We start from the raw sequence: 25,537 nt of genomic DNA on the forward strand, positions 1-25,537 counted from the left end.
CAGGTCGTTTTTTTTTTCTATTCACACTCTGGAAAACATACAGGATTGGACTTAATGTGAGATCTTTGGACATTTGGGTTTAGATACTTTTCCCCAGTGCTGTTTGATCTCTTGATCTTTTGATATAACAAGCAGAGGGAATAGTGTGGTGTAGGTATGTGGGGTGCAGCCCTCAATAACAGGAAGTGCATGGGGGCTTGCCCCTTTACATTTCAGTTGAGATTTAACTGAATGAATACTCAATCACCCCTTTTGCTGATATATGTATATATATATATATATATGTGTGTGTGTGTGTGTGTGTGTGTGTGTGTGTGTGTGTGTGTGTGTTTATGTATATGCTATATATATATATATATATATATATATTAGTTCATAGAGCTTTTTGCTAGATTTACAAGACTTGTCAAATATTTTTTCAACATGCGAGCATGAGAGATATGTGAAATCATTTGCCTCTACCCTAATCTTTCAAACCTTTGCTTTTGTGACACAACACACTATGTTAACACATATACCAAGCAGCAGGTATGTGATCAGTTGGTGCATCTGAAAAACACAATGAAATAACTGCAGTACAAATGAATTTAGAAAAGTTATATCTGTGATCATGAACAAGTCAACACTGTTTGCAGTGCATGCATAATGTGCCTCAGACTCATTAACAGTGCATGTGGCCATACAAATGTGCACGTTGAGCTGCTTCTCATCGCAGCTGCAGTATGGCCCATGAGAAGATCATGTTAGACCATTTCACAGCTTAAATAATGTACAAGCAGCTGTTGTAAACATTGCATGAGTAGGGTAGTAGATGCAAAACTGGGTGCTCATTTTCACATCTGTTGCTGTAACTCAAGAATACATATATACAGAGAAATTTGCTGTGGAAGGAAGTAGGAACTATTGCAACACTAGTTGGTGTGAAGAGAAAGAGACAGACATCCAGTACCAGAATAAAAGTGAAAAGATCTTTTTTTGGAGTTTTCAGTGTGGCTTTGGAAGTTAAAATGACTGGTCTAGCCCTAAACCTGAGTATTTAAAGGATCTGGTCATTTCTGTTGGGGTGCCACTGAGATTTTCAATGTTTAGATTTTTCAGTATTATTTTTCTGCTTTTGTGAGGTTCCAAATATCATGTTTTTTGGTTTGGAGGGGTGTAGGAGTAACTAATAGTTACTTAGCCAAGAATTAAGGCAGTAGAGGTCAGAATGAAGCTGGGTTTGAACAGATGAATGTGAGAGACCGGTTTGAAGAATAACCATGTCACCTGTATAAAGAGTGATAGAAAGGATCATGATCAGAGGGTAGTATGTTAAAAATGACTGGAAACAACAGCAGTGTGATTATGGATCCCTGGGCACTCCTCTGATAATGGGCACTGGGGATGGTAAGGATTAGCTTGTTTTGTCTCTCAAATACCAATTTGTTACAAAATTTTAGAACCAGGTGACATTTGGGGGGCTAATCCTGACTTTTGGAGAGATTGTAGGGGCAGGAATGGGTCAATAAGATCAAAAGCTTTGGTAATGTCAAAGAAGACAGCTCCTGAAAGGTTTCCTTTATCCATGTTGAGAAGGATTAGATCTCTAAGTGACCATGAAGCTGTTTTTGTACTTCAGCCACTTCAGAGTCCATGTTGTTTAAGAGTGAAGAGATGATATTGTTGGATGTGAGTGGGCAATTGGTTGTAGATTCATTTTTCAAATATTTTCCCTAGTGTACAGAGGGGGGAGATAGGACAGATGTGGGAGGCATTTTCTGGCTGAGGCTGTTTGTGAAGGGGTTTAACAAGAGCAGTTTTCCATATGTCTGGCATTGTATTTTGAGTTAATTAGAGGTTATAAATATGGAGAAGAGGTGTGGTAAGAAAGTCTTTGCAGAGTGATATAAACCAAGGGAGTAGGTCACCTACATCAGGGAGTGCATCCAGGGATATGTTTTCTAGTAGGGGATCAATATCTTTGTGTGTAATTTTCTTAAAACAGAGGAAGGGCTAAAAGGAGGGGTGGCTGGGTGAGTTGGGGTACAGGTAGAGGTTTCAGTACTAGGTAGGTGACTGAATCCCTTTAGAAAGTCAGAGGTTTAGAGTTGGCCTTGATTGCTGTGGATGTTGATAAGGCTGGAGGTGAGAACTGTGGATTTTTGTCCTGTGAGAAGATTTACTTCCAGCCAGAAACATCTAGGTTTGCCTAGCAGAGCAAGTTGTTTGTTTTTAAAATAGTTAGATTTATGACTGAATATGGCTTGCTTAGCTAGATTACTTAGGGAGGTAAATTTTATTCATTTGTTTAACATTTGTTTACTGGGAAAGTCTGACTGGAACAGAGCCCATTTTCACAGGAGGCCCAGGGAGAAACACTCTAGATGCATGTCTTTGTAAAGGCACTATGATTTTCTGGTGAGGGGTTTTGTCTCCATGAAGACAGTGCATTGTCCCCAAGTTTGAGCAGAGCTTTCAGTTCAGTGATTAGCCAGGGTTTTTTGTTGTATTTGAAAAGGCTCTGTGTGAGAGGGAAGAATTTGTTTTGAAGTTGACTGAGGGTATGTTTAAGAGCTGTTGCTGCTGATTTGGGGTTCTGAAAGTTGGTAATGGGAAACCAGTCAAAACTTGCTAGGTATTTTCTGAGGTTATCTGTACCAATGGTGGATCTAGGTCTGAAGGTAACTGGTTTGGGTGGCAATTTTGTTGACTGGTGAACAATTTGGAAGGTTATTGAGGAATGGCTGCTGAATGAGAGTGGAAGAAGAAATATATTGGAGATGGTGGGGAGGGTGCTCTTAGTGGTTAGCAGATCCAGGAGAGAGTGGTCGTTGGTTCAGAGAGTTGGATGAGCAGTGTCATTGACTAACTGCATAAGGTTGATATTGGTTATGAATTAGGCAATGTCATTTTTCATGGGACCTTGGTAGTTCAGGTTAAAATCACCTAGGATAACAATATTTTTATAGTTGCAGGCAGATGATGTGATAGTAAGAATAAGGGATTTAAATTTGTTAACAGAGGCTGGTGGAGGAAGGTAGGTTACCACTATTAGAAGGTGACTATTCTTCCAGTAGGGAAGTTTTAGAAGGATTCAGTTAGGTTCATTATTTGAGGGGCATTTGTCTAAGCAATGATAGCTGGTTTAAGGTTGTTTTTATAAAGAATAAGAGTGCTCTCATCTTGTGTACTCCCAGGTCTTGTGTCTTGAAAGTATTTGTAGGAGGGAAGTAGATGTCAAAAAGTAGGATTGTTGTATTTCAGCCATGTTTCAGTGACAGCTGTGAAACTGGGTGAATGGGTTGTAAGGAAAGTGCATATCTGGTTAAGTTTGTCAGATATGCTTTGGGCATTAATTAGTGCACAGGAGAGGGTGGGAGGTGTTGGCAAAAGTTATGGGACTTATGCAGTGAGAGGGAATGGGACTGGATGCACTTGGTCCTGAGGAGTATGAGCAGGATGGGGGATTTAGAGAGGTATTTAGGAAGTTTGAGGTGGGGTTGTTGGGGTTTGGTAGCTTTGAAGGAGATTAGGTGAAAGAAGTATGAAGCAGGAATTGTGTATGAGTGGGAGGTGGAAAACTGAGTGTGGAAATTAGTGGGATAGGTCCTGGGCAAGGAGGATGAGCTATTAAATTGCACTCTGCCAATATGAGGGGTAAGGAAGCTTTGAGCCTTTACTACTTTAGTTTAACATATGGAACAGACTTTCAGTAACAAATCTGAACAGGAAATCACATGCCTTGGCAGATTTGCTTAGGGGTGGCCAGAAATCGCTTTCATTTTTTTTTCTGTTTAGGGCTGAATTGCTGGTAAGGTAAAAGAAAGTTGGGGGGGGTCAGAACCAATCAGGGATTACCTATGTGCAGCTGACAGGTGACACTAAAACCAGTGCAGCTCTGCATAGTGCAGTTTAAAGTGACAGGTGCCTTTGTTATATGACCAAGCAGTGAGAGGGAGGAGACAGAGTAATGTAAATAATAAAATGCCCAGGCACACAGTATGCAGTTTTACTATGGAGCCTTCAATGTCAAAATACCAAAGAAACAATATGCTGAAAACTAATGCTTGAAACTCAAAATGGTGAAAAATTAAGCTGTCCCTGAATGTGACAGTGACACTCACACCCCCAACTTATATATACCAATTCCACTGTTACACCAAGTCAAAGGAGGGCGAACTCATCCAAAACAATAACTGCTGGTGCACACTCAGAAACTGCATCAGCAGTCATTTCCTAAGGAAAGACAGCAGATGTCATGCTGTGCTAAGAACAACTGGTGCATGGTGAATCTCACCTTGGCCACCCATAGATATACCACAGTTTATCAAACCAAGGTCTATAAAATGAAGATTTTCTTTAAAGGTGTTTTTGCATACTAGGAAAATAAATCACACTTTAGAAAAAAGCTGCACAAGAACCCTGCTCTAGTTTAGGCAATGTAGACCTGAGGTGAGTAGTCTAAAATGTGACAAGAAAGTGCTGGCAGTTACCAAGGTTACAAGATTTAAAATTTTATATTGTGAGCACCTCCGTGTAACTAGTCATTATTTTTAACTTTTTATTTCTAGATTTTCAAAGTGCTGCCTGTGGAGATATACCTGAAAAAATGCTGGAAAATATTTGTGCAGTTGTGTTTACAGAGGTAAACTTGGATTTAGCTAGATATCCATCCTTGCATTGTTTACTGATCTGGACCGCCAGCATTCTCTTTAGAAAGTAGTAGTTCTGACTTTTACAAACTAGCGCAATTTCTTCACGCCACCTGTAATAGAACCATAAAATGCATCAATGACAAATGCTTGTTTTAGAACTGTTAAATTGCCTGGCACTAAGGAGGTATGTAAGTTTGCTGCACTTATCACTGTCACCATTATTTGCAGCTTTGATGCATGCTGTAGTTTTTGGCAATGTGACTGCAATCATCCAACGAATGTATTCCCGACGTTCCTTTTACCATACACGGATGAAAGACCTGAAAGATTTCATACGAGTTCATCGCCTCTCCCAGCATCTTAAACAGAGAATGTTGGAATACTTTCAGACAACATGGTCCGTTAATAATGGCATTGATGCAAATGAGGTAAGACATTGAATATAAACACACAGTTTTCTTGAAAAGCATGATTTTATGTAGTAACTTAGCTTTTGTGGGGGGGTTTCTCCCTTAGGCCCTCAAACAGCATTTCACTTAATTGGCTTTAAAATCAATTAGTTGGCATTTTCTTGGTAGCCACTACTATCTAATACAGTCATTACTTCTAGATCTGTCACGATCTGTTTTATTCATTAGTGGTCATATTGTACTGTTCAGTGACAATCCTGAAATTTGTCTGATAAACTCAAATGCAGACCAAAGTAAGAGATGCCATATATTGAAAAGAAATAAAGTCAGGTTGTTTTATATTGGAAAAAAGATTATAGCTTACAGAATAAGTGTTTACAAGTGCCACTGTGTACTAACGAACATTAAACATTAATACTGTGCAAAATAATTTGTAAGTGATACAATAAGGCAAGTTGTAAATTATATGTTTTTTTCAAGTGTCTTGCCTGCAGTAAAATACTTCTGCATTTTCTACAAATGGTCACATTTTCAAGTACCTTTACATGGGTTTTTATTCCATGTATAAACTGCCCAGTTTATAAGTGCCACATTTATAAGCCTCAGTTCTATGTACAGAATGTTTTATTCCTGCGTTTACTTTGTCCTTGATTTGTCATACAACTGAATAAGTCAAACTGTGGGTTAGCAGTCTGTTTAGTATTATATGCATTTAAGCATTTTCTAAACAACAATCTTGTATACTTCCAGCCAGTGACCCTTTATCTATGTAAGGAATAATGACTACACAGATGTTTCATATAAACCCGGTAGAGTAACATTTCAACTAGCATTATTGTTGTTTTTATAATACTGTAATTAGGTAAAATGTTTCAAGAGAGAAAAAGTTTGCTCAAATGAACATGTTGGTGAGTGACTGATTAAATTGTAGTTTGAAAATAGCATGCTTTTCCTTCATACGTCAGCCACATAGAAGTGAGAGAAAGAAAATATAACCTCCTTTCAAGGTTATACTGAGGTCACTGAGTTACTGTAGAATTATATCAAGCATTCATGTGTGTAATGACGTTACAGTAGTTTGTCATATTTGGAGCGCAGATATTGCATCAACTATGCTGCATTGTTTTGGGCAACCATTTGACAGTTTTATATGAGCAGCTATTCTATATTACATTTCCAGTATTTATATTTTTTTGTTGTTTCATCTGGATTTTAAGTAGCTAATCTTAATTATTTATTTATTTAGTTAGTTATTTGTTAACTGGGTAAGTGGATTGGACAACCGATCCTTTTTTGCCAAGCTCGTGACTCACAAAAAGAACAGAATTCGTAAACAAATCAGACATGAGTGTGCATACATACATACATACATACATACATACATACATTCATACAATAAGTATACATACACACAGTAAGGTTCAAGTTTACATTTTAATAGTTACAGTATCAAGGGAATAAGAGAGTCCTTCACAATCCAGTAACATCTTAATGACAAACCATTGATGGATTTAGGCATGGGTGGAAGGGCGTGCTCCAGCCCCTTTTTAAACTTGTTTTTTTTTTTTTAAATAAGGTGCGTCTTTAATCCTGTCACCAAACACGCCTACACGGAGATGCAATTCGAGGCTGCAGTCAGATGATTTTTTTTTTTTATAATGATCCTTTTCCAACTGGATCTCCATTGTAATTTAGGCAGGTTGAAGAGAGCTGTGATAGCAGTCGGGTAAAAGTTTAGTAACTGTCTGTCAGACAGAAGACAATCTAATTTTAAAGTAAAAATAACAGTTCAACAAACTACTTTGAAAGTGCTGCTGAGTGTGAGCCAGTGATCCACATCAAGGTAATTTAAGTTTTTTATTTTACTGAAGTCCAATTTTCAAGGTGCCAAGCAGTACATTTGAGAGAGTGCTTTGTTTGGCACGCTAACTACAACAGTATAAATTTATGCAGAGTCTGTTCTGGTTTAAAATGCAGTAATATAGTTTTTTTTATTATTACTATCATTGTGTACAAAACAAGTTTGAGTAAAAAAGATGTTTTATTCTGTGGCTGACAACAGGCATTACTACAGTTTGCTACAGAAGGCACATTAAGTATGGCAAGTGAAGTGTGATGACAGAAAACTTCCCACTGGAGAGAGGGCTCTATCCCATGTGTTGGAAATTGTCCACAGTTTCCAGTAACAGTTTTTTTCCATATTTAGCAGAGATACAAAAATTAGGATTAAAAGCAAGAGTCACCATACAGTTAACCTACTCCCCATCCTGAAATCAGAGATAATTGATTTGGGGCAGATGTATCTAAGAAACAGAGCTACTCTCGCAGTGTTTCTTGCCACAGTGTCCCATACACGTCCTTCGGGTAGAATGGATCTGCAGACGAGTCTGTAATTGTTTACCTCCTGCCAGTGTTACTACATTCGTTTTCTGCCTGGATTAACACAGCTGGAACCAGTAATGCATGTTTTAATATCAAAAACTAGTCATTATGTTTCACTCCCTGTACTCACCCTACCACTACTCTTCTGGGCAGTTGTCCCCAAATAATTCCAAAACCTATATCTCAGATTGTAACGTGGAGACTGTATTTAGTGAAATATTAAAAAAAAAATGACACTTCCGTAAGTGGTACCATCTACCCATATCTAAACGCCAACTGCAAATGGCAGACATTTCAGCGTGGTTGTCTGTTACCAATGCAACGTAAGTTTCTGCCTCTGGCACATTTGTCTCATTTTCGTTTGATTTCTCGTTTGATTTCTCACTGCTGTTTTTTTCTCACTTTCCCACATTCTCGATTCCTGGTGTTTATTTAATGTAGAAGAGCTTTAATAGTCATATTTTACAATGCAACATTATTTAGGCAGTTTTATTTGAATGCCTCTGTGTTGTACAACTAAGAAGAAAGGAAACAGCACATTTCTATACATAACCTGCATTCAATGTAGAAAGTTGGTTGCATTAAAAATATAATGGTCTCTTGAAAAGGCTCTGATGTGATGAGGTGGGAGCTCATGACGTGGAGACCATCCAGGTGCAATTAACCATGTTAAAACTGCCTCTCAGTTTGTTGAATACCACCACCACCTTCTGGAACACAGCCTTCCACAATATATTGGGTGAACTGAAAATGTCTCCACAATGCATCTAACAACAGACTTCAACCACCAACAAACATAGACTGGGAACATTACTCATACCCCAACACCTAGCCCAAAGGTTCCTTGAGTTCATAAACTCAAATGCTATGGAACAACTAGACCTGATCACCACAAACATGGGGACAAACCCCTCCATACTATCAGTACCTCCCTCACAAAAATCACCACACCATAACAATATCACTGGAGATTCACATCCCGGCCCATAAATTAATCTCACATGCAACCACATCCCACTCGCAAGCAATTTCACAAAGTCTTAAGACTGAGTGGTCAATCAAACAACTTCACTTTCTTCAAGAATGGTACCACTCAAAAAGACTGCTGAGGCCCCTACAAAGCCCTCACCTGCTGGACCACCTTTACAAATGCCTTCTCAAAGCCACCAGGAATGTATGGATCAAACAATCCCCTAATAAAATCAAAGACCTGACCCCAGCCACCCAGGCGGGGGTCTGACAAACCTGACCATAACAATACACAGACACAAACAAAAGATACTACATGACAGAGCAAACAACCTAAACAAGGCAAACTATCCACACAAATAAAAAAACAAATATCACTCATAAAATCATCCAAGGCCAACAAAAAGACAAAAAAAACTAAAAAAAGCAAAGAAGATAAAAAAAGCCAACTTAAAGCCTTTGTGTGCTCAACCTTAGTCCAACTCCCCAAAACTCTCAGGTCAGGCTGATGAATTAAAAAAAAATGATAAAACACCAGCAAACCACATACTGTGCCAACAAAAGTTCAAAATTCCCTCTCCTGCCCTCCCCCTCCCCCACCCTTCAGAGTCCCACCAGATCCCTGCTCTCTCAGCCTCCCAGCCACCAGAGATGGCACTTGAGAGCTGCTCTCTCCAAACGGTGGAAACGGCTCAATGAGGAAACGGGGTACATGCTGTGCTGAACTAAACTAAACCCGCTGCTGCTGTTTAAAACCTCTACAGAAGCACTATCAGTTTAATCTGCTGCCCACTGATATGCGGACTGTGACCACATGGTTAAGGGGCATGTGGTCTGAGACCCTGGAAATTTGCTTCTATGTCGGTGCCTTGTCTGAAGGTCTAGGAGGAACTCAATAATAAAGAACGTTGGGGACCTACAGACACTCCATCCTAACCAGATTTAGCGGACCTTTGTCAAGGGCAGATCCTGCCTCTTGAAAACTTTGTTTTTTTTGGAAACAGTCACTAAGGATGATTGAGAGGTGAAAGCAGTTCACACAGCTCCTCTTGAACTAAAGCGTTAGTAACACACCCCAATACCCCACCATAGCATCATAGAAAAGCTTCACCAGCTTAGAGTGAAAAGATGTCCAGCAGATGTAAACAAACTGGTCACAGGGACAGAACACACAAACTGGCTTGATGTGTCAGACACTACAGACTCTCAGCCGGGTTGAGGCACAGGTCCTCCAGTCCTGGGCCCCCTCTTGTTAAGCATTTATTTTGAAGTGAAGTGCCTGATTGATTTATACGGGGGGGAAAGATGGCTGAAAACTGCAGAAGATGATTGCAAATGACATCAGGACACGTTGACAGACACAGAGACAAGAGAGACAGAAACTCTCTCAGGATGCCAGATACTCATGCCAGAGCCATAAAGAAAAAAATGTATAAAAAATGTATAGTGGAAAAAGCAGGTATAAAATAATAACCCCTAGTACCACATAGGTGGTAATCCATTAAACGGAATGGAAAAAGAAAGGGACAGAAGTTGACATTGACCTCCTTGACACCTTTGATTCACAGAGGTTCCACATCACTTCACATTGCCAAAGTGGTTGGGAAGACCTTCAAGGGATTCATGATCAGATCAGGGACCAGTGGAGGTCATTGGATTAGATGTACTTAGACGTACAACCACTTAGACCAATGTACTCCCCCATTCAGAATCTTACCTACGATACCTCTGCTGGAAAGACCCCAAAAAAGAGTTAAAAAAAAAAACAATAAGGGAAATGCTCAAACATCATGCAAATGCCCGACTGGAACTCCAGCTCTATTCAGTCACATACCTTCTGCTTCTTCTTGGGTGATCTGGCTAAGGTCCACACCGCCATTCCCAACCATGCTCATGGACATGCTCCACCTCCAAAATCCAAAAAATCCAATCCACCAGAGCCAAGAGAAGACTAAAATAACACGGATACCTAGGATAGGAATGCATCACCCAGAGACTCATCATCCAGATGGAACTATGGAACAGATCAACCAGTCCATGTGAGGCCAGACCCTCACCTGACTCACTGACTCTGTTCAAGAGAAATCTTGAAGTGGGATGGGAGATTATGGGTTTCACCTGGGAATCATCTCTTGTATCACTGCTGGACAGGCACAGCACACTAATATAGTATCTCATCATCGGGGTAAAAGTCACACACAGTCACCTGGGGCTAGGCTTAAATGCCCTAGGGGGCATAGCCCCTAGTATGAACCTATGAACCTATGAACCAGAATAAAATATTCATATTTAAATAATGATAGCAATCCTATATCATACCCGTATGGCCTGGCAAAGCGGGTCTATTACGACACTGTTTTTGGTGCTTTATTGTATTTTATTTGCTAATTGCTGGTCCTGAGACCCTTTTCAGTCACAAAAGTAGTTATATTATATTCAGAGTGTGTAGTGTACAACATATTTTATAAAAAGTCACATGTCTTGCAAATATAGTAAATACAAATTAAATGTGGCCAGTGCATAGCTAATACTGGACGCTAACATAAGTTGATAGTAAAATATATAAAATTGCATATAAACATAATATTATACAGTCTTAATAATATACACTTGAGTATGAAATTAACATTATTAATATGCATCAGCATTAGGGGATTATATAGCAAGTAGTATGAAACTTTTGTAGGGCTGAAATTCCTTCCGTCCCCAGCTATGCTTAGTCTTCTAGTTGTCCTCTGTTACTGTGCCTACCCACCTCCTAAATCCCCAGCGCTTCTGCCAGGTAGTCCCAGAGCTGACCCTAGATTTGGGTGGGCCTCCCAAATTCTTGTGGACTCAGTCTTTCACTGCTCATTTGTAATCCCTGGGGAATGTATCCCATAGGGAAACATGGGAAATGAAGCTGGGATCCATCAGGCATATGTCAGTTTATCAACAGACCCTAAACCTACTGCTTGTCCCAGAGACTCTGGTACAACTCTTAATTTCAGAACTTAATGTGAGATATCCCATATGATAACATCAGAAGCCTGGGCAATTATACCCAAGAGGGTATTATTATCTACTCTAGAATGTGTCTCACCACTCTTCACTGACATACCCTTCTCCACCTACAACTGACTGTATGTTGTCCCATAAAAATATCTGTAGATCTCTTGTACAAGCTCTCAAACATGAACACCTCTGTGTCTTACTCCCCAAAGCTAAAATTCTCCCAGTCACTTGGGGGGAATCTAGCTTGCAATTCCCTAACCTGTAAAAGTTCACCCTCAACTCTTAAATAATAAACCATTCCATCTCTAGCTCACCAACTATGCAAACACAAATGCCACTACAGTTATTTAGAATGTTATACCAAGTCCTGCTTAGTTTGTGATCTAATAGTTTGAAATTTGCTGTCAGTTGTTATTAGAAACTTATCCTCAAGTTATGAATTCAAATCTAAGTCTAATCTTGCCAGATTCTGTTTTAATGAGCTGAAGTGCAGCTGTTCTTACTGTTCACTTAACAAAATAAGATTGCTATTGCTATCAGTTGTTTCTTGACTCTGCCTTTACTTGTATTACACAATTGGGACTGGTTTACATTTACAAGCCTGCAACTAATGTTATATACTTATTTACTAGTTGTACTTCTACTTGTCTGCTACTGGCAGCACTGTGTATTAGCTTATTTTACATTATAACAAGTCTTAGATGAAAAATGACCTTGGGTCCAGTCCACTCATAATATCTGAACAAATAAATTATGAAATAAAACAGTGCAGATTTGCTTAACTTAATATGAACCTGCAGTGTTTCACTATTCCACTATAGTCTTTCTTTAAGATGTCAGGTTGCAGGATGTGTTATGAATAATTATGGCTTTACGGTTAAAGTAACTTGCTGCTGATAAATAGTGCTTTAATGGCCTGAGTTTGATACCCCACATGTATACCGAGTTATTTAATCACAATAATGTCCTTGTGTCTTCTCATGTAAGAACCATTTGCCCCTTCTGGGTCTTAGCCAGTTAAATAAATAAATGCAACCATGTTTGCACTGCCTTATTTCAATTTTGAGTGAGCTACAACAGAGCGTAAAGCACCTTATGTTGAAGAAAACGTTGACAGGCGGCAAGCTCACTTAAGTATACAAAACTGGATATAAAACTGGAGGGGTCTAGAAACAGAAAAGAGGAAAACAAATTAATTTCTGCTCTTTCTAATTTCTGCTGTGTCAGTTCCCTTTATATTAACCAGTACTGCTATAAGTACTATGATTCGTTTACCACCTCTAATTTGAAGTTGTTCTAACTTAAGCATCATACAAGTTACAGATATATAATATCATAAGCACAGTGCAACACCCCCTCTTTTTAGTTTAAATCTGTAATTGTTAGTGTTCTACACCAATTGATTCTTCTAATATGAAGCTATGATGACTTTTGGGCTGCATTAATTGGTGTTAAGTTCCAGTGTCTCACCCCTTGCAGCACATCTGCCTTCTTTTATTTAAAGTTATAGTGTTCCCGCTGTCCCTCACACCCACTGCATTCTAATTTAATACTCTAGTTGCACTCCCTCTTAGCTGTACAGCCTTCTTGGTACCATGGCAAAGAATACAATTCTTGTTATTGACTGTGAGCACTTAACTGTAATTATTGCTCAACCTCTTTGAGCTGATGTAAAGATACCAGTCCTTCTGTATACATTAGTAAAAGTATTGTAGACAAACCATTTGCAACTGCTATATAGTTTATATATACAAGCAAAGGACAAAAGAGGGAAATCTGATATGTTTTAATGAATTTATATGCCAGTCAAGTACCTTCATGCTCTCACTTAATATTGTTTTGTGGAGAAATGCAGTTAAAAAATATGTTGCATTTTGGCAGTAGGTTGTACATCCAGTATATGATGAATAATTCCAGTAAGCAACTTTTTCTTCGAGTTCCTCATTTTTTTTACTATTTTACAGTTGCAGAAACAGAACAGTAAAGCTGAAAAGTAACATAGAGCCTGTTTTTGTTTTTCACTCAGCTTTAGCTTTATTCCTTTACTTGCCATCTTGTTTTTCTCATGGCCACCATACTGATGCATGCATTCCCCCTTGCTGAAAGCAGTATGGCTCACTCATTCCTTGAAGGTGATAGTTCATTCCTTCACTGAGCATCTAAGGCTGTCATACTGATACATTCATTTTCCTTGATGAAAGCCCTGTGGCTCATTCATTCCTTGGACGTGAGGTGTGAGTGGACCAGGAACAGGCATGTCATTCATGCACTGGCAAATGGTTTTATTTTTTGGTCTTCTGACCACAGCTTTTGCCTGGCAACTTGCTCACTGTTTGGCTTGCAATGGGCATTGCCAGGGATATGCCACTTGCTCAAATGGTGATGTAATGCTTCAGGGCTACCCCCCTTTGAAGCCAATTCTCCCATGTGGTCCACAGTTATCACCAAGGAATGTAGTGTGGGGCTGTGCACCATGGACATACACTCCATGTAGCCCCCTTCAGAGAGGTGAGCTGGCTAAACCATGTCACCCCTTCCATGCATTAGCTGCAAAAAGCACCTGAGCTGCTAACAGAACTTCAATTGCCTGAGTTGTAGCCTGGGCTTTTTTTCTTGTATGCCATTACATCTAGCTGGTTTTATGATCTTGAATTTACAAAAGTACTCCATTTTAAGACTTGGCACAAACCATATTAGAGACATGACACTGGTTCAAACAGTGTAGATAAGTTAATTTAAAGTTGCATAAGTCAGACTGTATAGAGAATCCAAGTGGAGAGAGGATAAATTCAGCAAGCAAAGGAGTGTACTATTGCTGGAATTGAATTCATCCATGTCTTGGTGACTACCTTCACGAGGTGGACACTGTTTTTACAAAATCTCATCAAGATGACACATATAGAGACTGTATTTTATTTAGCATATATCATGGACAGAAATATTTTAACGACGTTAATTTTTTTTTGCACCTATCTTCTGACTATAAGTATTAACATGTAGTCATAGCTTCTTAAGGTAATCTTTTCACAACCACTAAACCCAATGTCCCACTTTCCCGCTTCCATCACAGTATTCAACTAACCAGATTGCACCCCCCCCCCTTGCAAATTCCTGGATCTGCCACTGCAAACCTATCAATTATTTTTACAAGGGAATATTTACAATGTTTTTATGATATCCTTTACAGAATGTCTACAGTTTAATTATTGTCTGCTGCCTGGATTCTCCACAACTAGAATTTATTTATTTAACATTTGTTGACCGGGAAACTCCGACTAGGACAAAGCCTATTTTCAGCAAAGGCCCATGGAGAAACATTCTGGATGAATGTCTTTGGAATGTAGGAAGAAACCGGAGTAGCAAGAGGAAACCCACAAAAACACAGGGAGGACATGCAGACTCCGCACAGAAGGCACCCCAGCCTAGAATCAAACCGGAGAACCTCTTACTGTGAGATGACAATGTTAACCACTGCACCACCATGTATTTTTGAAAAGAATTTTCCAAAAATTTCAAATTTTTTTAAAAAGAATAATCTGATATCCATACCTGAGATTTATAATCCTTTGTCTCTAAAGCATTTGACCACATTCTGTTTGAATACATGCTCATTCAGTTTAGTTTTGAAAGCAGACAATGCTTCCTGTGTATGTGTGAATACTTTCAGGGATGCAATTTTGGGATGAAGCCCAATATTTGAGAAAGCCTTTTAACCTATAGTTAGAGGTGATGGTGGTCATTTTAGCAGTAAGGCTTTGTCGCTGTTACTTCTGAGGGAGTATGTTACAGTCTTGAGCATTAATTTGCTGTGCAAAGGCAAGCAACATTGTAATTTTAATATTTTGTGTAGCAAGGTATCAAACATGAAGGTGGCTCTGATACTGATAGGTAGCCGGTGAAATCTGTTTATGAGCTTCCAGTGGTGAGTCAGTGCACATGCTGAATGCATTTTATTAACAGTTTTCTGTAGTAAGACCATCTTGCAGACTGAAAAGTGTGTGGTATAGTCAGGAGTCCGTATTTTACTCTAAGTATGTTCCTTGCAATGGTTGGGCATGCATCATGTGATAGAAGATGTGACACTGCAGCAACATTTTAATTCTGAGAGTTTTATGTGTCGTGTCAATGTGCACTTTAAAGAAAACTGTGGAATCAATAAGGAGATGAAGGTATCTTTTTGAATCTGCATGGGAAAGATGTTGCCTAAACCATCTTTGGGAATTAGTTTAGTGCTTTCTCTGTCCAGGGGGAGGAGCAGCATTAGTTGATTGCATCACATCTGATTTCTTACAGTTTATTTTATTTGCCTGCATATATAATTGATGGAAGTTTTCTAGCTCTTTTACTAACTTATGAGACTTGATTGATGGTGTATCATCAGTGTAAAGTATTACTAAATGTAACAGGTGTGAAGTGACATCATTGATAAACTAATATTGTCCCTTGTAGTATACAACAATTATCTGATTCTGTGTCAGAGAAGATGGCAAACTGACTGAGAAATTTTAGTTTTGCAGGTATCTCTAAAAGCAGGTAGTTAGGCTCAAAGCTAAACTTGCCTAATATATTAAGTAGGAGGAGTGGTCAACAGTTTTGAAGGCTCTGATTATGTCTGTGAATACACTGGCTGTGATATGCCCTCTGGTTATGTTGTTGTAGATATTATCAGTTGTTAAAGAGCAGTTGTAGTTCCAAATCTTATTCAAAAGCCATTCTGAGCACCACAGCGCAACCCTTATTTGTTTTAAGTGTTAAATATCTGATTGTGTATTATTTTATTTTTAATTTATTTTTAATATTTTTGTTATTGAGCATAAACTGTTTTTTTTAAATAAGCACTCTAAGTACAAATGCCAATTTTTCTATTTTCATTGGCAACCTAGGAGGACTTTCTAATGTGGCATAAATCAGAAATCTGCATTCTTCTCCAGCTTTTTCTCTTTTCCTGTGATTATTTGATCCTAAAAAAAACATGACTAACAGAGGGGTAGCTAGCTATTCTGGCACCTGGGGCCAAACCGCAATCTGGCACCTCCTGTAAAGCTTGAAGTGCCACAATAAATAAACAAATAAATAAATACATACATACATGTATACATACATACATACATGCATACATACATGCATGCATACATACATACATACATACACACACATACATGCATACATACATACATGCATGCATACATACATACATGCATACATGCATACATACATACATGCATACATACATGCATACATGCATACATACATGCATACATACATACTCTTGTTCTTTCTTTAAACTGTAGCAAACTGCTTGATGCATTTGTAGTAAGCAGTAAGCAGTTACCACAGTTTATACCACTCATGGATCACTCAAAGTTGTAAAAGAAAAAAAATCTTCTTTTGTTTTAATCTATAGCAAACTCCTTATTCCATTTGTAGCAAGCAGTTGCTATAGTTTATGCCACTTATAGAGTGCTAAGCACTTCACTTCTGACCACAAATGAAATACTAGCATTCATTTCTAGATGCCTACATTGCACTGGAGACTAACTATTGTGCATTCCCTAGCACTTTGTGCCCAGGGCATCCCATAACACTCTGTGCCCAGGGCAGCTGTCCCCTTCTCCTCACCCTAGCTGTTTCTTTGTTTCTTTCCATGCCTCCCTCTTGCTTAGTACTCTATGATTTAAAATTTTGAAGCTTGTTTACTGCCCCCATGAGAAAGAAATTGCTACTAAGAGAACAAAGTTGCATTTTATGTAGCTATAAGGAAGAAAATCTTGTTAGGAGAAAGGACCTTCTCAAAAATTGATACAGAGATTTGGAACAAGCTGCTTAATGAAGTTAAAAATCAACAAATAGTGTTAGCCTTTAAAAAGGCATTAAAGGATCACTTACACAATGAAACCACATGCACATATTTTTATGACCCTAGAGAGAGAACTCATTTATAAAGCCATACTATCATGCTATGTAGGTTACTGCTGTTTGCAAATTAAGCTGTTGAACTGCATCCCGAAACAAATATTGAATTGTTTATATTTCATAATGTATCTTAATTTGTATTCTAGTACTGTTACCAGACCTGAGGCATTGTGTTCTAGACATCTGAGTCAAGAGAGATGCAGTGCTGTCAGGTGATCATCACTTGACAGTGAGTTGGGTCAGATGTTCAGAACAACAGCTAGATAAACCCAGGAAATCCATACATGCAGTGAAGGTGCCCTGGAAGCACCTACAGTTGCTTCTATACAGTATAAGTTCAGGTCTCAGCTCCACAAGAGCTTATCCTACATCTAAGGAAAATTGGGGTTGTAGAATCTGACTGATCTTGTTTAGGACTTCAGGAGCTGAAGCCAGTGCTTGTCGTGGTGGCAGTCCAAGGAATGCTGATGGACAGCATCAATGAATGACACCACTGAGTTAATAAAAAGCTTTCCTAGAAATACTAGAAAGGTGAACTCCAGATTTGACTGACAGGTACTAACAGCTCAAAAGGCAGCAGCAGCAACAGTTATGAAAGTAAAAGCCCACCTGTGGAAGGAATTTACTTAGGCCATGAAGAATGACTTTTGTATGGCCTCAAAGAGTTCCTGAAAGCTGGTAATTCAAGGGGGAGTTTTTACAGTTCTTTCTTGTTATGGATGAAGAAATGCTGACCTTGACTGGCAACATCGTTCAGAAGTAGAAAAAATGCTTTATGGATCTTCTAAACCTGGAAGATATGCCCTCTATTAAGAAGGCAGTGCCAAATTCAGATGCAAAGATCAGCTACATTTCTGCAGATGAGATTACAGCAACAGTTTAACAGTAACAAGGGGTCAGGACTGAAGTAGATGAGATGTGGACTGAAATGCTGAAACTGATGGATATTGTTGGTGTGCCTCAGTTAACATGCCTTTTCAATGTTGCATGGAGGACTTCAGCAGTACCTCTGGACTGGCAAACTGGGGTGGTGCACCACATTTTCAAAAGGAGAAGAGGATGTTCCAGTTACAGAGGGATCAGGATCCTTAGTATCCCCTGGAAAGCCTATGCCATGGTGCTGGAAGATACACTTCATCTAGTACATGAGCTTCTGATTGAGAAGGAGCAAACAGGATTCCATCTTTGAGCTGGAGCAGTAGAGGAGCTCTCTAGCCTTTCACAGACAACAGAGAGATGGAGTTTTCCAGCATGGTTTATATGTTTCCTATAGACCTAGAGTAGGCATGTGTACTTCAGAATGTAATGTAGGTGGTGCCACAAAAATATGGAGTACCAAGGTCATTGCGGGTTTATATCAGAACACCGAAAGTTCACATTTTCGAATGTTCTTACATCGACCCCTAATCAGCGAACGCTGACAACATCGAACATTCAGAACAGCAAATATTTTTCCTAGGCAAAAATTTGCTGTTCCAAAACATATACACACAACACAAGCACACCAAACAAACAGCAATCCACACACATACACCCAAAATCTTACAGCTAACCCTACACTAAACTGTACAAACACCACTAACTATCCACTTACCTTAACCCAAACCCTAATCCTAAGGTCCATCACTATCGCACACTCACCTTACCCGTGCCCTAACCCTAACTCACCTAACCCACACTAATCCTCACATCCACACAATCGCATACATACCTCCCTCACGCCCTAACCCTAACTCACCTAACCCACGCCCAATCGCACACTTACCTGAACCCAACCTGTAACTTTCCACCACAGTGCTGAAAATAGCAAAATGACAGAAACGGACAACCAAATTCTTTCCCTAGGAAAAAAAATCGGTTATCTGTTATTTCGCTATTTTCAGCGTTTGCTGAATAGGGGTCGATGTAAGAACATTCGAAAGTATGAACTTTCAATGTTCTGATATAGACCTGGTCATTGCTACATACATTCAATGCTTATATTTGTGGCCTCAGTTGTGTTCATGTCCTCAGCACTAAACTGAATACATTCATGGTGGGCATAAGACTCTGCTAAGAGTGTATCTTGTACTCCATCCACGGTTTTCTTAGATATGGTATCAAGATGCAGCTGTGGTATGGAGAATATCCAGTTTGAGAACATGGGGGCTATGTCTTTGTGGTTTGCAGGCAATGTTATTATTTTGGCCTTAAATGAATGTGATCTCAAAGTGCTATAGAGTATCTTGCTCCTGAGTCTGATATGGTTGGGAAGAAAATCCTACATAAGAAGGCATGGTCCACTACTGAAAAAGTGTAAAATTACCTCTGAAGATGAGAGATGAACAGCTACTCCCAGTGGATTAGTTTAAGTATCTTGCTTTATCATCATCAACCCCCTTTTTCCACACAGTAGCACTGTGTTGTGTCAACTGTTGCCACCTTTCTCTGTTCAATACCATTCTCCTACCTCACACAATCCATCCACCTCTTTGCTGGTTACCCTTGTTTCTTCTTATAGGTTCATAGGTTCATAGGTTCATACTAGGCTATCTGCCCGAGGGCATTTACAAGCCTAGCCCATAGTTTTTACGCCACCCCTTTAGTATGGGGAACTATACCCATTATTTTGCTGTGCCTCTGTTCAGCAGTGACACTGAGGTAATCCCTGGGGTATATCTGCGATCTACCATCCATTGGTCAAGATTTCTCTTGAACAAGGCTGCTCTGCCTCACATATACCGGATTTTATTCCACAGCATAGGGAGTCTTTGGGTGATGAATCTATCCAGCACTCAGCCGCGTCCTATTAATAGCCGTCGAGGTTTAAGTCTCCTGTGGCTCTGACGGATCTAGATATTTTGAGGTGAAGGATATTCATCAAATCTGGGTTTGACATGGCCTTGTATGTTAAGCAAAGGTCACCTCTGAGCAAGTGGTGGCGACTGAATAGAGCTGGAGTTCTTTCAGTCGGGCAGCATAGGACAGATGTTTGAGACCCTTTATCCTTTTGGTGAGGAACTTTTGTGGCCTCTCCAGCTGCTGCAAGTGTCGGGTCAGATACATTCGAATGGGGCATTGTACTCAATCATTGGTCTGATGAGTGATGAGTATAGGGAGACTATGACCTCCCTTGATCTAGATGAGAATCCCTTCATGATAAGGTGGGCAATGTAGAAGGTCTTCCTAACTACTTTAGCTACATGGGTGTCGAATGACAGACTACTATCAACCTGGGTCCCCAGGTCCCTGGTAACTTCTTCTGTACTCAGTGGATTGCCACCTATTTGGTAGCTAGGGGTAACCTTGTTTTTCCCGAAGGGTATGACTATGCATTTTTTGGCATTTAACTTTAGGCCATGGCTCTGGCACCAGTTATCCGTTTCTGTGAGACCCTTCTGAAGGATATCTGTGTCAGATGTGTTTTCTACTATGGTGCCCAGTTTGCAGTCATCTGCAAACTTTGTCAGCCATAACCCTCCTGTGTTTGCTTGTACTTCAGAAAAGTAGATGCCAAACAAGAGTGGGCCCAGGACTGAGCCCTGTGGTACACCACTTGTGACAGGCTTTGAGTCTGACATGGCGCCAGCAACTCTGACCCTGTGGGTTCTGTCACTCAGCCAGTTTGCAACCCATCTTGTGATGTATGGGTTAACATTTAAGCTGATGAGTTTTTCAATGATACCCGAGTGGGGTATTGTATCAAAGGCCTTCGCCAGATCGAGGTAGGCTGTATGGACTGCCTTTCCCTCATCAATGGCTTTGGTGACTGTTTGAAAAAGTCAACCAAGTTTAGAAGGCATGATCTGCCTTTGACAAAGCCAAACTGGGATGGATCCAAAGTCTGCAAATTCCCTATGTCTTTATTTATGAGGTCCATTATGATCCTCTCCATGGCTTTGCAGATAAGGCTTGTCAAGCTAATGGGCGGTAATTTCCAGGGTCGGTGGAGGCACCGCCTTTGTGAAGTGGGACCACAGTTGCATTGCGCATCCAGAGGTAAGACTATGATTAAACAGCTGTCTTAGCTGTGGGTTTAATTCCTCGTTGAGTTCGTGGAGCACACAGCCGGGGACACCATCAGGTCCCATGGATGCTGTGTTTTTGCTTTGGAGAGCAGTTCTCACTTGGGCGTTGGAGATGTTTGGGGGCTGCAATCGCTTGGTATAGATATCTCTCCTTTTGGGGGAGGTTTGCACTGAACCTGTCAGCCAGTATGTTGGCAATGTCTGTAGGATCAGTAATCTTCACATCATTTTGAACTAGTTCTGAGCATATCTGGGAGTTTCCTCCCAGGTTTCTAACATAGCTAAAGAAGGCCTTATGATTGTCTTTTGAGTCTTTAGCTATTTTTCTCTCAAAATTTGCTTTGGATGATTTTATGAGAGCTCTTAGTTTTTACTTATAGTGATCAAGGGTGTCTTACCTTTTAAGGATTTTGCTCTATCTTGTAGTAGCTTCCTCCTTTTGTTGTAGAGTTTGTTTATGGCTGGGGTCCACCAGAGTGGGCCTTGCCTTTTGTACAAAAGAGTCTTTGTTTTGCTTGGGATTGCCTTATCCATGCAGTCCTGCAGGTGCTGGTAGAAGGCATTTGTAAGTGATTCAGCGGCTTGAGTACTGTTTTCCGTTTCGGGGGCCTTAAAGGAGACCACACTAGTCTTTAGAAGTGTGAAGTCGGCTTTCGAGAAGTTCTTTACTGTGGTCTTTTTTATTTCAGGTGGGGGTGGGATGAGGACCTCCAGCGAGATTAGTTTGTGATCTGATCTCACCAGTGAGGGGTATACTTCCGGTGTTCTGGCCTTCTTTCTGTCTGTCCTAAATCTCCTTCACCAGCTTGTCTTTTGCTTTTCTGCATATGTGCCCAAACCACTGTAATCTGTTCTCTTTGAAATTTTCTGCAATTTGAGTTACTTTGGCATCTGCTCTTATGGCCTCATTTCTTCATCTGTTCCACAGTGTGCATCCTACTGTTCATCTCAGGCATTCCATCTCCATCTCCTCTAGTATCCTCAGCTGCTCTGTCTTTACTGCCCAGTTTTTTCTCATACAGTAGTGCGGGTTGCACCACTGTTTTGTACAACTTACTTTTTCAACTTATTTGGTATTCTTCTGTCATACACTCTGTGCTAGTTGTCTACAGCCCCTCTGATTCTAGATATGACCTCTTCATTCAGACTTCCCTTCTCCTCAACCACCACTCCCAGATACTTGAAGCTATTTGCCTGTTCCGCTATCTTCCCTTCCATCTCAGTTCTCAGCTTCTTCTGATTTTCCCCATTTTCTGCCATTACAACTGTCTCACCTGTACTCAGTTTCATCTCATGTACCTTCAGTTTTCAATTTTATTCCCCTATCCTTTGATGAAGTTCTTGCTTAGGGCCTGCCTGTAATGCCACATCATTTACATACAGCAACTTTGATGATCTGTCCCCTTCAACCTGTTTGCTAATTTAGTCCATTACCAGTATGAACAGCAGTGTAGTCAGAGCCAAAATCCTGATCCACACCAACTCCCACTGGGAGCCCTTGTCTAAGACTGAACACTATTCATTCTTGAGTTAATGGGTCTTTTTACAAAGCCTGCACAAATTCTACCAATGTTTCTGGGACTTTGAACCACCACAGGACTGCCCAAATCAGCTTTCTTGACACTTTGTCAAATGCTTTCTCCAAGTCTAGGAATGCCCAATTGGACTCTTTCCTCATCTCTAGAGTCTTCTTACCTGTCTGTCTCACTGCAAACATTAGGTCAGTTGTGCTGCATCTTGATCTAAATCCAAACTGCTCACCCCCCATCTTACTTTCTGCTACTCTGCATACTCATTTATCAGTCACCATCTCCAGAGCTTTCATGCAATGTGACAGGAGTTTGATACCTCTGTACTACCCAGAGTTGTGTATGCCCCCTTTGTACTTGAAAAATGGCCCTAGTATGCTTATTCTCCAGTCATCTGGGCTATACCTTTCTCTCCACACTGCTATGAGTACCCCACAGGATCCATTTCTCCCTTATCTCACCCCACATCTTCATCATATCTGCTGTGCCGTCATCAGGGCCTGCTGCTTTGCCAGACTTAATTTTCCTTACTGCTGTTCTTAATTCTTTTGTGGTGGGCTCCTCCTCTTCTCTTATCATAGGCTGTGTCCAGGGTAGTACAGCTTCTGTGAAGTTTTCTTCATTCTGAAGCTGATGGAAGTACTCCTTCCATCTGCCATTGATGTCCTACAGACTTGTGAGGAGGTTGTTGCTGGCATCCCTTATGAAGGGTGTCTGACTATCTTCTTTAACTTTCTGCATTTGCCTTGTAACCTGATATAGCTTCTTTATGCCATCTGCTGAGTCACTTTCCAGTAACTGGTAGAGTGCCTCTGATGCCTTCTTTCTTGGTATTGCAACTCCTTTCTTAGCCTGTTTGTTAGCCAAACAGTATTCTTTCCTAGCCTGATCTGTCTTTTCTATCTCCCACTTTTCCTGCACTCCTTCTTTCCTTTGATGACTTCCTGGAAGTCTGCATTCCAGCACCAGTTTTCCTTATGTACCTTATTTCTGTGCCTGGCTTGGCCACATATCTTTTCTGTAGTCCTTAAGCACGCTGTTTTGAGGCACTGCCATTCTTCTTCAACTCCACATATTTCCTGTTTTTTCTTGAGGTAATAGAGCCCTGAGTAATTTCTTGAATTGTTGTGATTTCTCTCCCATCAACTTCCAGGTCTTTGACCTTAGAGCCTTCTCTGACCACTGCTTTCATCTGATTGTAGTAACCAGTGGTTTATGCTGTGGACCTCCTGTTTCACTAGGCATGATACAATCACTGATTCAATCCCCAGTGCCCTTTCATTACTAGGAGTAAGCCTACCTGGGGTGCATGTTGGCCACCCTTGTAACCGTCTCTCTTGCTGAACAATGTATTGGCCACTATCAAGTCATTTGCTAAAAATAAGTCTAGAATGACCTCTCCTTTATTTCTGTTGCCCCACCCTTGTGGACCCAGGCAGTTCTCATATCCTGTTCTGTCTGTCCCAATATGTGCATTCAGGTCATTAATTATCAACACCAATTCATGTTGTGCTGCTTTATTATGTAGGCCTTGCAACTACTGTCAAAACACACTATTTTCCTTACTATTGCAGCCCTGCTGTGGGGCATAGGTTGAGATTATGAATACTGTCCTATCATTAGTCTGGAGTCTGATTGCCATGAGTCTGTCACTAGTTCTGATGACATCCCTCACTGCCTTCTGAAGCCTCTCCCTCACCACAATTACTACACCATTTCTAGTCTGTCCTCCTGCTGAGTAGTAGATTCTGAATCCCAAGCCAAGTGGCTGTGCTGAACTACCCTTCCATCTTATCTCCTGGATACTTAGGATAACCAGTCTGCTCCTTACCATCGTGTCATCTACTTCCAAGCTACATTCTGTCAGTGAACTTACATTGAACCTACAACCTTAGTTCATGTTTGGCAGGCTAATTGGTTTTACATCCAGCTTTCACTCAGAAGAGTTATCCCAGGTAAGCCAAGCTGGGCAAATGGACACCAGCCAGCCAGTATCTTATTGCCGCTGAGCTGCTGGGATTTATGGTAGGCACATACTGGCCAATATGGACACATACAACCCTCCCACTGTTACCATGGGCCTCTGACATAGGTTGGAGTAGGCTGGGTCCTCAACCCACTTATCACCAGTAAATACCCCTGCCTATTTGGCAACATTATTGAACACAACTAAATCACCTAGAGCCTCATTTTTACACCATCAAGTGGCTAACCCTACCACGGTACTCAGTATGTGATCTGTATTCTCCTATCTTGAGGATACTGTGCACGACAGAGTAGACACCCAAAGTGGTTGGTCTTTGCAGCTCTTCCCGCTATAGGGCACCATCTAGTGTCTGTGCTGCTTCCCACAGCTCCATTCTTGGGTGAGTTTGAGATGGAAATACTCAGTATATTTTTCTGAGGTGGGTGGAATCCCACAGAGACACAGGGAGAAAATGCATAATCCAAACAAGCATTGGCTGGAGATCAGGATCAAACTTTGTACCTTGTGCATGGGAGAAAGACCTTAATCATTATACCAACTGGTTTAAGTGTGGATGAATGCAGGGGCAGCTATTCTACAGGCATTGTACTCGAATGGTGTCATTCCTCCAATGGAGGCAGAGAAAACCCCCTCCTATATTTCAGGTTTGTGATGGGGATTTTTGCTGGCAATATCACATGTGAAAGCAAGAAATTAACAGAACAGTAGCCCA

General features: G+C 40.4%; 1 protein-coding gene across 1 annotated transcript in view; it reads left to right on the plus strand.

The window, feature by feature from the left end:
* Nucleotides 1-25,537, plus strand: part of KCNH4 (potassium voltage-gated channel subfamily H member 4) — a 1,657,012-nt gene that overhangs the window by 986,760 nt on the left and 644,715 nt on the right. The window contains exon 9 of the mRNA XM_044054725.1: nt 4,863-5,062. Coding sequence (XP_043910660.1) covers nt 4,863-5,062 — 200 coding nt within the window. The remainder of the gene's footprint in view (nt 1-4,862; nt 5,063-25,537) is intronic.

The sequence above is a fragment of the Protopterus annectens genome, chromosome 13.part0, assembly GCF_019279795.1.
Source record: "Protopterus annectens isolate FY-2018-M chromosome 13.part0, PAN1.0, whole genome shotgun sequence".
Classification (NCBI taxonomy): Eukaryota; Metazoa; Chordata; order Ceratodontiformes; family Protopteridae; genus Protopterus; species Protopterus annectens.